Raw genomic sequence first — 13,541 nt, 5'->3', positions numbered from 1 at the left:
CGCTTGTCTTGTTCCGCTGTTCGGCATGCAGCTGCTGCCATGTCCCGCTGGTCCGTAACTGCGTGTTGGATGTAGCCCCAGAACACAACTAGCACATTAATTGTAAAAAAATGCATGCATCCCTAGTTTTTTTTGCGAGAAATCCACCGATCTATTAATAATCATCAACAGTAGTACAAATAGCCCAAAAAGTAAAGAAAATTACAAATTGGTATTCGGACCACCTAGCGACGATTAAAGACACTAGCACGAGCCGAAGGCGCGCCGCTGTCCTCGCCCCTCCATCACCGGAGTCAGGCAAAGCTTGTCGTAGTAGAGCTTGATGTAGTAGACAGACGGGAAGTCGTCGTGCTAAGGTCCCAAAGGACCAGCGCACCAGGGCAGCAACCATCGCCAATGATGACAACCGTAGATCGAAAGAGACTGACATGAAACCACACCAACAAACACGAAAACCGACCGGATCCAAGGAGACCCGACGGGCACACAACTACTGTTTGCACTATTCTTTATATTTAGCCATAGCCACTACCGAGTATATTATTTAGCTAAAGCTATTCGTCATTCGACCATTTAGTAGCAATTATTAGGTTAATTAGCTACCAAATTTTTCGAATTAACTATCAGGTTCTCTAATACAGTTGCAAATTACTTAGTAACAGCCACCGGATTATTTACCAATAGCCACCACATTCTTTAGCAATAGCTACCATGTTACTTTACAATAGCGGATGGATTTTGGATAAACATTTGGTTGTCAAAAGTAGGCACCCGATTATTTAGTAATAGCTCCCATGTTATTTAGCAATAGCTAACCATATTATTTAGTAATAACTACCCGATCATTTAAAAATAGCTATCGGATATTTAGATATAAATATCAAATTATTTTAAAAATAACTACCAGATTATTTACAAATAGCTATCCGATATTTCTGAAGCAACTAGGCGACCTAACAGATGCAGCTACCGGGTTGTTCTGATACAACCGTCAAGTTGCTCGAAAACAAATGACATGCTCTTACGCAATCGATCAAAAATTCTTGCATTCTTGCAAGAGGAAAAGCAAAAAACGACTTTGTTGATACATAGGTGTGCTCCTAGTAATTCCTAGATCCTAGGATAGAGGGAGCTGTACTACTACTGCATGGTGCGTTGCAACGCGTGGATGTGCTGAAAAGAGGCAACCAATCCAAACACTGTAGCGCTACAATATAGAGTTTCCTGCTACTTTCATGTGCAAGTGCAATTAAAAAAAGATCTGACAAGTCCAGACGTGCTACTGTCGCGCAGCTATATAGGAGCCGTGCGTGTTTTCGCGAATCTTACAGCGTCGCACGGGAGGACGCTTGGTGCGGCGCCAATGAGTAGATTTTCCCTTTTTTGTTTGGCAACCGTCGTCCCCAAAATCGAACGCTCGCCCAAACCCTCGTCTCGGCTCCTGTCCGGTCGCCGCCTTCCCACCCCGCCGCCACCCGAGGCTCACTCCCCGTCTCGACGCTCTCCCCTCCCCTCCCCTCCCCCAGCCCTCACTTCGCCGCTGTCCTGATACTGACCTCACAAGCCTGCATCTCATCCCACCAAAAAGCTTCCACAATGGCAGCATCCCACACGCCAGTAGAAAGGATGGCGTCGAGGTGCACGCCGACGACGGCGAGGGCGACGCTCGCGTTCGAGGTCGCTGGGTACAGCCTGCATAAGGGCATGGACAAAGGTGAATACATACTGTCAACTCCCTTCTCCGTTGGCGGGTACCGCTGGTGCATCGGTTACTGTCCTGACGGAAGTGATGAAATCAATGAATACCTACTATTCATCCTCGTGTTCCTGAACAAGGAAACTGAATCGAGGGCGCTCTACGACTTGAGATTGGTCAACAAGGCCAGCGGCCTGTTGGCATCGGTAGGCTCCTGCTTGAAATCACCCAGGGTGTTTAGTCATCTCGACGGCCTTAAGAAGTCTTTTGCCACGGGGTTCATGAAGAAAAGCGAGCTGGATGGGTCTGGGCTACTGCAGGATGACCGCCTCATGATTGAGTGCGACCTCACTGTGATCAAGGAGCCACTCGTTGAAGAAATTGCCGAGGTCCAGATGCCACCATCAAACTTGTCTAGCAACCTCGGAAATCTGCTAACGACAGGGGAGGAAGTGTTATCACCGCACTCGATTCTACTCTCAAGTATCAGGAATCTATAGCGAGATTACAGTAGCTGTGAAGAATTCCTCCATTGAATTCAGAGAAGGGAGGAGAGAGTAGATACAAAGCCAACAGGCAGGCCGAAGCCAAACACTAATTCGCCCTCTTCCTCGATACACTTCGTCATCGCTATGTAGACAACCAATGGTTGCTTGCCAGCTCAGCTCCGCTGCCACACACTCGGTGGATATCTTGTGCTCACCTTCCTGGCACGCCTCTCCCGCTGGGCCACCGTCAGTGGGTCCGAGGGATCAGTGCTAACATTCCCCTCTCCTTGGATCACAGCTTGTCCCCAAGCTGGTGCACGGGGGAACCGTCGCTTGAAATCATCATAATCTTCCCATGTCGCCAATGACTCTGGTTGCCCTGACCACTGCACCAAGGCTTGACTAACCGCGACTGGTCCTTGTTGCCGAAGACGTCGCTGAAGAACACGAGCTGGAACTAGAAGCACATCAAGAGGAGACGGAAGAGTGGTTTGTACCTGAACATTGGCGCCAATAGCTTTCTTGAGTTGAGAAACGTGGATCACAGGATGAATCTTACTCGTCTCGGGTAAAGCCAAACGATAAGCAACTTGCCCAATGCGTTCCAGAACTTTATAAGGACCATAGTACTTGAAAAGCAATTTGTGGTGCGCCTTTGGTGCCACAGACGATTGGACGTAAGGCTGCAGCTTCAAGTAAACAAAATCTCCAACAGCAAACGAACGCTCTGTACGTTGCTTGTCCGCTTGATGCTTCATTCGCAGTCGTACACGCTCCAGGTGCTGGCGTAGCAGATCTTGCATCAGCCTACGTTCTTCCAGCCAAACTTGCACATCCGGAACTGCACAAGCACTATCTGATGAAAGCCCAAGCTGGCGAGGAGTACGGTTATACAAAACCTCAAACGGAGATTTACCCAATGCAGAATGTGGGCTTGTGTTATACCAGAATTCTGCCAGGGTGATCCACTGAATCCATTTGGAGGGACATGCATGAGCAAAGCAACGAGGCAGAAATCCTTCCAAACATTGATTAACACGTTCAGTTGTTCCATCAGTCTGCGGATGATAGGCAGAACTCATCTTCAGTTCAGTGCCTGTAAGTGCAAATAATTGCTGCCAAAACTGACTGTGGAAGATACGGTCTCTATCCGAGATAATCTGCTCGGGTGCTCCATGAAGCTTGAACACATTATCAAAGAAGGCTGTTGCCACTGTGGATGCTGAGAAGGGGTGTGCCAAAGGAATGAAGTGGGCGAACCGGCTGAATTTATCAACAACAACAAAGATGCAATTATACCTGCCCGAGCGAGGTAATCCTTCAATGAAGTCCATGGAAATAACCTGCCATGCCGAGTCAGGCACAGGCAAAGGCTGTAGCAGACCGGGGTATTTGGCACGATCCGGTTTTGCTTGTTGGCAGACAGAGCATTCTCTCACAAAGGTGTGCACAGATTTAGTCATGCCTTTCCAAGTAAACAGCTGTTTAATTCTACGCAGAGTAACAGGTATCCCTGAGTGACCACCCATTGGACAAGAATGGAACTCTCTGATCAGTTGTGATTGCAATGTACAATGAGCAGGCAACCAGATTCTATTTTTATGACGAATAACACCATCACGCAACACAAACCCTTCATCTGTTGGTGATGAGATAGACAATTTCTGCAACAACTCCCGAGCATACACATCTTGTTGGTAAGCATCCAGAATGGCTAGGATCCACATAGGTTGGGCTGACGAAATGGCATTGATCTCAAGATCAGGATGAGGTCTGCGAGACAGAGCATCTGCGACACGATTCTCTGAACCTTTCTTGTACACGATACGGTACTGCAAACCCATTAATTTTGTCATCGCCTTGTGTTGCCATGGCGTGTGCAATCGCTGGTCTGTCAAGTGCACCAAGCTGGCATGATCGGTACAGATGACAAACTCTTTATGCTGCAGATAAGCTCGCCATTGCTCCACTGCCAACATAATTGCCATGTACTCCTTCTCGTAGGTCGATAGGCCTCGAGTTCGTGGACCCAGCGCTCTGCTAACAAAAGCCAGGGGATGATCCTTTTGCATTAAGACTGCTCCGATTCCTAAGTCACAAGCATCTGTCTCAACCACGAAGGTGCAAGAAAAATCAGGCAGTGTAAGTACGGGCGCTGTAATAAGTGCTACTTTGAGGGCCTGGAAAGCAATTTCAGTTTCACTTGTCCATATGAATGGGATATTCTTCTTCAACAATGATGTCAGTGGTTTGCTAATGGAAGCATAATGACGCACAAATTTCCTGTAATAGCCTGCAAGGCCTAGGAAACTTCGAAGTTGTTTCACATCAACTGGCACAGGCCAATCGCGAACAGCAGATATCTTCTCTTCATCAGTAGCAACACCATTTGTTGAAATAACATGTCCCAGATAATGAACAGTAGGCTGAGCAAATGAACATTTCGACAATTTTACCTTCCAATGATTTTCCGACAACAACTGCAGCACTTCCTGGAGGTGTATCAGGTGAGACTCATAGCTAGGGCTATATACCAATATGTCATCAAAGAACACTAGCACACTCTTACGTAGGTGAGGAGCTAATGTTCTATTCATTTCAGCCTGAAAGGTTGCTGGAGCCCCTGTCAACCCAAATGCCATAACCGTGAACTCATAATGGCCATGATGCGTATGAAAAGCGGTCTTATGTTCGTCTCCCTCGGTCAGTCGTATCTGGTGATACCCAGCTCGAAGGTCTAGCTTTGAGAACCAGCATGAGCCATGCAATTCATCAAGTAACTCATCAATCACTGGTAAAGGATATTTGCTTTTAATTGTCAGTGCATTCAAATGACGATAATCCACACACGGTCGCCAGGTACGATCCTTCTTTTTCACCATGATTAAGGGGGATGCAAAATTGCTGGAACTGTGACGAATAACTCCTGAGTGCAGCATTTCGGAGATCTGCTTCTCGACTTCATTTTTTAGCTCAGGAGTCAGTCTGTAAGGGCGAATTTGCACTGGCCTAGCACCATCAATTAGTGGAATAGAGTGAGAAACTGCTCTGACCGGGGGCAAGCCATCAGGTTCAGTGAAAACACTAGAGAATCTGTCCAGCAACTGTTGAACCTCAGGTGGAACCAAAGAATGAATTTCCTTGACGTGTTGCACTAACTGAATCTGTATCATAGTGCACTCAGCTTCAGCTGGAAAATTCCCTTGCAGGTGCCTCCATTTGCCATGAATTGGAAATGCCAGCCACTTCTCATTCCAATCCACCATCTGCGGGCTATGCGTAGATAACTAGTCCATGCCGATGATGCCATCATAACCTTGCAAGGGTAATATCTTGAAGGAAGAATTGAACTCCAGATCACCATAATTCCACTTGCAATCAGGAATAAAAGTATCACAGTGCAAAATACCACCACCTGCAACTTTAACACGTCTGGGTTTGATCAACTGTCTCTGCCCTGACAATTTAGTAGCTATGTTCTGGCTGATAAAAGAATTATTACTGCCGGAGTCCAAAAGAAATACAACTGGATGCCCTTGAATTTGGCAATGCAATACAATGGATTGTTCAGGTATTGGATCCTGTGGCCCTACATCCTCTATATGCATCAGCTCCATATCCACAGAAGCATCAGACATCTCCATGCTTGAATCAGAAGAAGACTGTAGCATATCCACCATTTCTTGAACTACATGTAATTGCACTGTGTTGGAGCATCTGTGTTCCTTGGAGTACTTCTGACCACAAGTGAAGCAAAGGTTCTTGGCCCTACGATAATTCCTCAGAGCGACCAGCTTATCCTCAGATGATTGACGCTGGTCATTGGGCTTGTGGTACTCAATCATGTGTCTATCATCTGCTGGTTTGTTTGCTGGCAGTGAGAAGGGAGTTGCACGCTTGGGAACATGAGGTGCAGCAACAGTAGTGGGCGCAAGGCCATCACAGGTTTCCTCTTGCACAGTAGCTATCATATATGCAGTCTGAAGATCTTGTGGTAATTGAACAGCAACCAAAACTCTCACTGCAGGTTTCAGTCCATCGATGAATCGCGTCACATAATGGAGAGGATCAGGTTGTGCTTCATACGCTGCAAGCTGATCCACCAATTCTGCAAACTGATACACATACTCCTCAACCGTACCAGTTTGGACCAATTTGTACAATCGACGGATTAAGGACTGATGTTGATTACGACCAAACCTCAACAACACCTCATGACAGAATTCGCTCCAAGTGAATCGGCGAATTGTTGACTGAACTGCAGATAACCACTTAGCTGCCAGTCCAGAGAACTGCAGGGACGACAATCTGACCCACAAATGCGGCGCAGTGTGGTACATATCAAAGTAATCCTCGCACTGATTCTGCCATAGCTTTGGATGTTCTCCATCAAATCGAGGAACGTCCATTCTCGGCATGCGGGGGCGAGAGAAATTATCAGCAGAATCATCATCTAGATCGAATGAACGAGGACCAGCATGTGAGGATTGATTCGGACGGTTACCTCTTGCCGGAGGCGGGATGTAAGGACCCGAAGGTCCTGTGCCCGGCCTCCGTGTAAGTGATGTAGTGCGGTGCCCAGAAGGGCCGGTCTCAGCGTCGCCCGCCGTGGTCCTGGTGAGCGGATCCGGCTCGTCCATGCTCTTCTGCAGCGACGATTCAACGGCGTCCGCGTAGACTTGCATGTCGGCGGTGGCCTTGGAGATACATGAACGCACCGTGGAGTCGACCGTGCGCGCCATGGCCGAATCGACGGTGGAGTTCACCGACCTGACGATGAGCGCCTCCACCTCCAGTTTGTGCGCCGCCTGCTGTGCCGTCGCAGCCGCCGTGACGGTGTCGAAGATCGCTCTGCCTTCGGTGGTGAGGTTCTCCATGATTTGGGCGCGGCCGAGCTCGGCAGCTGTGCGAGATCTCGTCTCCAGCGTGAAGGTGGGGAATTTTTTTTTTGAAGTGGCTCTGATTACCAAATGTTATCACCGCACTCGATTCTACTCTCAAGTATCAGGAATCTATAGCGAGATTACAGTAGCTGTGAAGAATTCCTCCATTGAATTCAGAGAAGGGAGGAGAGAGTAGATACAAAGCCAACAGGCAGGCCGAAGCCAAACACTAATTCGCCCTCTTCCTCGATACACTTCGTCATCGCTATGTAGACAACCAATGGTTGCTTGCCAGCTCAGCTCCGCTGCCACACACTCGGTGGATATCTTGTGCTCACCTTCCTGGCACGCCTCTCCCGCTGGGCCACCGTCAGTGGGTCCGAGGGATCAGTGCTAACAGGAAGCAGATGTGACGTTCCAGGTTGAAGGGGAGGATTTCTCCGCGCACAAGATTGTGCTTGCTATGCAGTCGCCGGTCTTCAAGGCAGAACTCTACGGACCCATGAAAGGCAAGACGACACGGAAAATAACCGTCCAAGATATGCAGCCTCCTGTTTTCAGTGCGTTGCTTCACTTCATCTACACGGATGCGTTGCCTTCCATGGAAGATCTTGATGATGATGAGAGGAAAGAAATGGTTAAGCACTTGCTAGTCGCCGCAGACCGGTATGCAGTTGAAAGGTTGAAGATGATATGTGAAGGCGTTCTCTGCAGAAGTCTTGATGTCGAATCTGTTGCTACCATGTTAGCTCTAGCTGATCAGCACCAATGCAGCAGGCTCAGAGATGCGTGTGTTCTGTTTCTCAAGTCTTCAGATAGAATGGATAGTGTGGTTGCAAGCCCGGGATATGTGCACTTGAAAGAATCAAGCCCTGCTGTCTTAGGGGGTGTTTGTTTGGGCTTCCTGTGGCTTTCCACTGAAAAAAGGCAGGCAAACCAACCAAACGGGGTGGCTGCGCTTCGGGCTTCGTCAAAGCCTGCGAGCCGAATAGGCAAACTAGAAAAAGCACCTTTGGACGTGCTTCCCGCGGCTTCCCGCGGCTTTCTCCCTCGCGGCCGAAACGTTATCTGGGTTTGGACATGTCCTTTGAAGTTATTACGAGCATACTGCCACTCCCCATCGACCTGAGCCTCCAAAAATATCTCCCAGAAATCCATCCGGGCCAAAATAAAAAAAAAAGCCTAACGAATCCCACCCCCACGAGGCCACGACGACCCACGCTCCGCCCCGTCGATCCCGGAGCTCCTCCACACCAGACCTCCCGCCGCCGCCGGAGCTTCTCCATGCCCGACCTCCTCCCCGCCGCAGGAGCTCCTCCACGCCCGGCCTCACCCCCGCCGCCGGAGCACCTCCACGCCCGGCCTCACCCCCGCCGCCGGAGCTCCTCCACGCACGACCTCACCCCCGCCGCCGGGGCTTCTCCCCGCGGACGGAGCTTCTCCCCACCTCCTCCCGCCGACGAGCTCCTCCCCGCCTGACGCCGGCAGTCCCAGATCGATGGGGCTGCATGATTCACGTTGTCACCGTACCGCCGGCTCACCCTCTCCTCGGCCTATGTCGTCCGCGGTTCACCTCTTCCCCGTGAGAAGCAAGCCAGCCTACCCTCTATCCTCTAGATCCGAGATCGATGATGATGCTTGGTCCTAAGTACTGCTACATGCTGCCTTGGCGATGATGTTGTAATATTCATTATGGATGCTATTTTATTTGTGTATAATTGTAGGGATATGTATCAGATACAAAGTTGTATCCGAGTCAATTACTTGGCGTGTATTCATTTTAGTTATAGATACAGTTATACACTTAAATCAACAAAAAATACATGTTCTCGAAACTTTAGGGCATTTCAGACAATTCATCTGTTCATAGCAAGACAGCCAGCCAAGTTGCCAAACAGTGAAACTCAAAACAGCAGCTTTTCCTGCACAACAACTTTTCCTGCACAGCAGCTTTCCCTGCACAGCCAGCCAGCCACAGCCCAAACAAACAGGCCCTTAGTAGATATCTTGGAGAGACTAGCACTGTCTCGCAGAATTTAGTGTGACCATCCCAGGTTAAATTTAGAATAGTTAGCTTAAATTGACTCCTGAGATGAAGTAGTCTTATTCTTGGCTTTTAACTTTCTAGATATAATTTGGAAGGGCAATCACGGTTCTTCATGTCATTTAGTTTCCAGAGCTGTCACCTGGAGCTCTTTTGGTGGATTTGGAGGAGAATGAGTCCATGTTCTCCATGTAGTGGGTTGTTCAGCCTATCGTATGAAATTATGAATGTTCAATTGTTTAGTAGCTGTTTCTCTAATTTTGTTTCATCTTCTACATTTCTCTAACTTATATCTGATCTCTTTATTTTCTCTTTATTTAAGGAGGGAAATATTTGGATTTTATCAGTTAGTTTTGAGAATGTATGTGCTACTGCAGTGAGACACTTGCAGGCGAAGGACAGTGCTATATTTCAGTTATTAGAGAAAAGGCTAAGTTGAATTGGCTTCCATATATGAAAGGTTGACCCAACAAAGATAGATTTAGCAATCATCTGACTTGCCACTTGAAAGGTACTTATTATGGAGCGAGATCTGTGCTGGTAGAATTATAATATGTTCAACTCAAAGTTATGTTTTGAGGAGGGCTTTTGACCTGAGTGTCGTCACGATGAAGATGTTCGCCTTAGTTTCAGGTGTGTTTTCATGTTAGATACTGACTTTGTAACTTGTATAGGAGACTCAAACTTGTGCGGAAATCCAGCTGCCTTATATGTATGTGAGAGGTGGCTGCCGATTGAAATTAAGCAAACTGTCTCGACAAACTATCAATACATCTACATTTTTACATTTTACCTCTTAAATCCTTACTTTTTGTATCCCGTTGTTAGTCGGCTTTCTGCGGAGCGTGTTGCGGAGTACCTCCCTCGGCGCCTTGGGTACACGGGGATGTGTTAGTGTGGCGCGTTTCTGATGCAACAATATGCACACCTTGACATTTGTGTTGGACCAACAATTTGACTAGTAAAAATCTGAGTTATGGGACACAAAAATTATTTGCAAGTATATTTTAATGAGGTCAACTTTGTACCTTATAACTTGCATTTTGTGTGCCTGTAGCCAAGGCGCCAGATACCAGGTTAAGACGACATCAAAGGAGTATCTGAGCAGAACGGAATATCTGATTGGGAAGATTTATACCTGAAGGTCGAGCTCCTTATACACATTCTTCACTGCCGAAACACATTCTGGGGAAGATTTGCCATAGTTTTCCTGAGAATCAATATGGTTAATGCCGATAGTACTTAATCCTTGCAAGTCAATGCATATTTTGACTGAAGTTAGTATATATGACAAACCAAATGGGTGGCTTTCTTACGTATAGTATCTTCATCTCATTCTCATTAGCCAGTTCCATAGCTTGGACTATTAACCGTGAGCACTTGTAGTCTTCTATGTCAGTTCCAACCTGAAGCATGGTGAGACAGTAAGTATCTGAATCCAGCAACAACTACAAGGAAGAGAGGTGGGGAATCTCTTCTACCTTGCCAATAACTTGAGGGTCTCCGAAGCAATCCAGGTAGTCATCCTTAAAATATTAAGTGTAATTAAGTCATATATATGCGAAATGAAGTTGATATCCTGGAAATATTAAGTGAGGGAGGTCGTACCACCTGTATCTGAAAGTATACTCCCATTTCGATGAGAACATTTTTTAGCTCGACGTAATCGCTCAATTTCGCACCATTCAGGAGTAAAGCTCAGGCAACCTATATGAAACCAACCAAGTTCAACACTGGTGTCAATTACCAAAATTAAGGTTTTGTGTTAAACAAAGCGTTATGTGCAACAAAACTTTGTAAATACTGCAAAAAAGTTGAGCGAACTGATGTTTTGAAAGACCATTCAAATTAAGCCTAAACTAGACAAGAGATAGATTATGTGTAGTTCCAGGACCAGACTCACCGGCAAGTAGAAGGAGTAGTACTACTAGACAAGAGATAGATTATGCGTAGTGCTCTCTTGTACTTGTTATGCTTCTTCTTCTATAAAGATAAGGCACGCTTTTCGCGTGCTCTCGAAAAAAAAAACAATTCGCCGATAACTGTTAGACACAAAGGTGTGGTTATGAAATTGTCCCTAAAGCTTATGAAACTTGTTAAAACTAAGTACTAAAACTAGTATTGTACTAATCACATACCCTTGGATTCTGTATCTGGCGAGATCCTTTGCACCGGTGTGGGTAGTGATGAGGTCCAACATCTGCCTCATGGCAGTCTGCAAGCCGATCTGTCCGAACAATAGAACACCATCCAGCAAACGATTGATATCAATTCTCTAGGATAAAATTTCAATACCATGGAAATGTAAATATATATTTTAACCGTGGAAATGGATGGTACATGTCATCTGGTGTAATAAAAATCACCTCGTTCCACAGCTTCATGAGGTTCACGAAGTAGAACTTCTCCTTGAAGTACCTCTTGATGATGGCCTGAATGTGGCACTTGAGCAGCACGCCATCGTTTATCGCTGACAGACACCCCACAACACTCGTTACAAGATTTTTACATGTCAGAAGATAGATGTTTCTACACTAGGTGAGCTACCCACCGTTGGCAGCTTGTAACAGCAGAGGTTGTCGCGCCTCGTATAGGCATTTTCTGTGATGTCGTCGAGCACTAGCGCGGATGCCTGGAGCTGCACATGGAAGCAGACAGAATGTACTGAAATTTTCTCGTAGAGAAGCACTGGGACGTTTCAATGTAGATGCTGAGATAGAGATGGTGAATTAGTTACCCATTCGATGCACTAGCCGAGCACGCAGGCGAGGTAGAAGTCCTCGTCATCTACCTCCGTCCCTTCGCGCAGCAGCATGTAGCTGTCGATCACCGACAACCCCCGGTTTAATTTACCTTCAGAGAAACAGCATGAGACACGTACACGCTTCAGACCTAGCTATACCGAAGGAGGTTGGGAGAGTACAGGTGCTTAGAATTTGTGTAGGGTCGGCTGCTCACCTCCGGGTACATTGTAGTCCATCATCTGGAAGATCAAAGAACAACAAGTATAGCTTTAGTGTCGTCAGAGAGTGAACGTACGTCAAAATCAGAATAAATGGATTTTTTTTATAAAAATGCATTATGTATATATTCAACATGGCAAGGCTAGACTTGACATGGGTGTTTGCATTTACCTGGATTTATTTCAGGATTTAACCGGCGCTATGCTTTCAGTGGTAGGTGACGTGCCCGTCAACAGCGAGGCGCCAGTGGTGACTTCGTCAACCTCAAGATATGCCGGCCCAGTCCCTCGGAGGTGCTCATAGGGGTAGGGTGTGCGTGCGTGCGTTCATAGGGGTGTTTGTACGTGCGTGCTTGTGAGCATGTGCGTTGTACTGTGTTCTAAAAAAAAAAAACATGGCAAGGCTAGCCAGCGATCTGCCGGAGGGCCGGAACAGTCACCATGGACACGTTTGGTAGCCTGTATCCTCCTTTTTACGTTAGTGGAGAAGAAAAATGGTTGCCTGGTCCTCCCCGCGTTCTTGCATGGCACGAGTTTTAAAGCACCCCTGGGGTACGTCTTGGAGGAACGCCCAGAATGGCAGTTTCTCCAGGGACAGGTTCGGCGATGCAAATCCCCATCTCCGCTGATGCAAACTTTGCCCCGCGATACAAAACGTGAAATGTCCACGTAACGTGTGTTTCCAGGAGCTTCCTTAATCTCTCTCCTTAATCCACTCCATGGCTCCATGGGAAGAGCTCCTCGACGATGCCTACGGCCTCCGCGACGGCCATGGCACGGCCACAGCGAGGAGCTCCGCCACGGGCGTGCGTCGACGAGAGCTAGCAGCAGTCCCCCAAGCACCCCGCCCGGCGCCTCGGCATGGCAAGCATGGCAACTCTCGCGCCCACCCTGCCCAGCGCCGCCTCTCCTCGCGCCGCGTCGTGCCCGACCGCCCCCCTCGCCGGCCTAGCCTGGCCGTGTTTGCCATGGCCGCGCCTGGCCCGACCAGGGCCACGCGCGCCCGTGACGGCCTGCCCCGCCCCTGGCGCGCGCGCCCCGCCTCGGCAGCGCCCGCGCCGTCCGCCCCGCCTCGGCAGTGCCCGCGCCGGCCGGCCTCGCCCCGGCCGCGCGCGCCCGCCCACCATGCCCCGCGCCGGCCGCCCCGCCCGGCAGCGCCCGCGCCGGCCGCCGCGCGCGGCCCGCCTCGCGTTGGCCTCACCTGGCCGCGCCCGTGCCGGCCGCGTCCGCCCGCACCCGAGTCGCCCGCCCCCGGCCGTGGTGCTCGCCCCGCGCTCGAGCCGGCCTACCGCGCCATGGTGTGCATGGTCGCGCCCGCGCCGGCCGCGACGCCCCTGCCCTGCGCCCGAGCCACCCCACGCCGCCAGCCGCGCTCGGCCGCGCGCTCCTCGCTGGCTGCGACGCTCCGCCGCGTGCCCACCTGCAGCCCGGCCTCGCCGTGCCGTCACTAGCCCCGCGCTCGACCTCG

The 13,541-nt window shown here is 48.9% G+C and overlaps 1 protein-coding gene and 1 pseudogene across 1 annotated transcript; one reads left to right on the top strand and one right to left on the bottom strand.

The window, feature by feature from the left end:
• The first annotated feature begins 1,596 nt into the window (after positions 1-1,596).
• On the top strand, positions 1,597-9,107 carry LOC124669283 (BTB/POZ and MATH domain-containing protein 1-like). Its single transcript, XM_047205923.1, has 3 exons — positions 1,597-2,148; positions 7,468-7,954; positions 9,070-9,107. Exons 1-3 carry the CDS (start codon positions 1,597-1,599, stop codon positions 9,105-9,107), a joined length of 1,077 nt encoding a protein of 358 aa, XP_047061879.1.
• Positions 9,108-10,222: 1,115 nt separating this feature from the next.
• LOC124676741 lies at positions 10,223-12,094 on the bottom strand (annotated as a pseudogene).
• Positions 12,095-13,541: the final 1,447 nt, after the last annotated feature.

The sequence above is a fragment of the Lolium rigidum genome, chromosome 7, assembly GCF_022539505.1.
Source record: "Lolium rigidum isolate FL_2022 chromosome 7, APGP_CSIRO_Lrig_0.1, whole genome shotgun sequence".
NCBI classification, from domain to species: domain Eukaryota; kingdom Viridiplantae; phylum Streptophyta; class Magnoliopsida; order Poales; family Poaceae; genus Lolium; species Lolium rigidum.
The sequence above is the reverse complement of the archived record's forward strand: the minus strand, read 5'-3'. Positions and strand labels throughout refer to the sequence as shown.

Bases quoted from the DNA above. Each gene is read 5' to 3' on its own strand.
- LOC124669283 (XM_047205923.1), top strand. From the start codon at position 1,597: ATGGCAGCATCCCACACGCCAGTAGAAAGGATGGCGTCGAGGTGCACG. The intron at 2,149-7,467 runs GTGTTATCACCG...CAGTGCTAACAG, and splicing joins TGCTAACGACAGGGGAGGAA to GAAGCAGATGTGACGTTCCA. The intron at 7,955-9,069 runs GTGTTTGTTTGG...GGCCCTTAGTAG, and splicing joins AAGCCCTGCTGTCTTAGGGG to ATATCTTGGAGAGACTAGCA.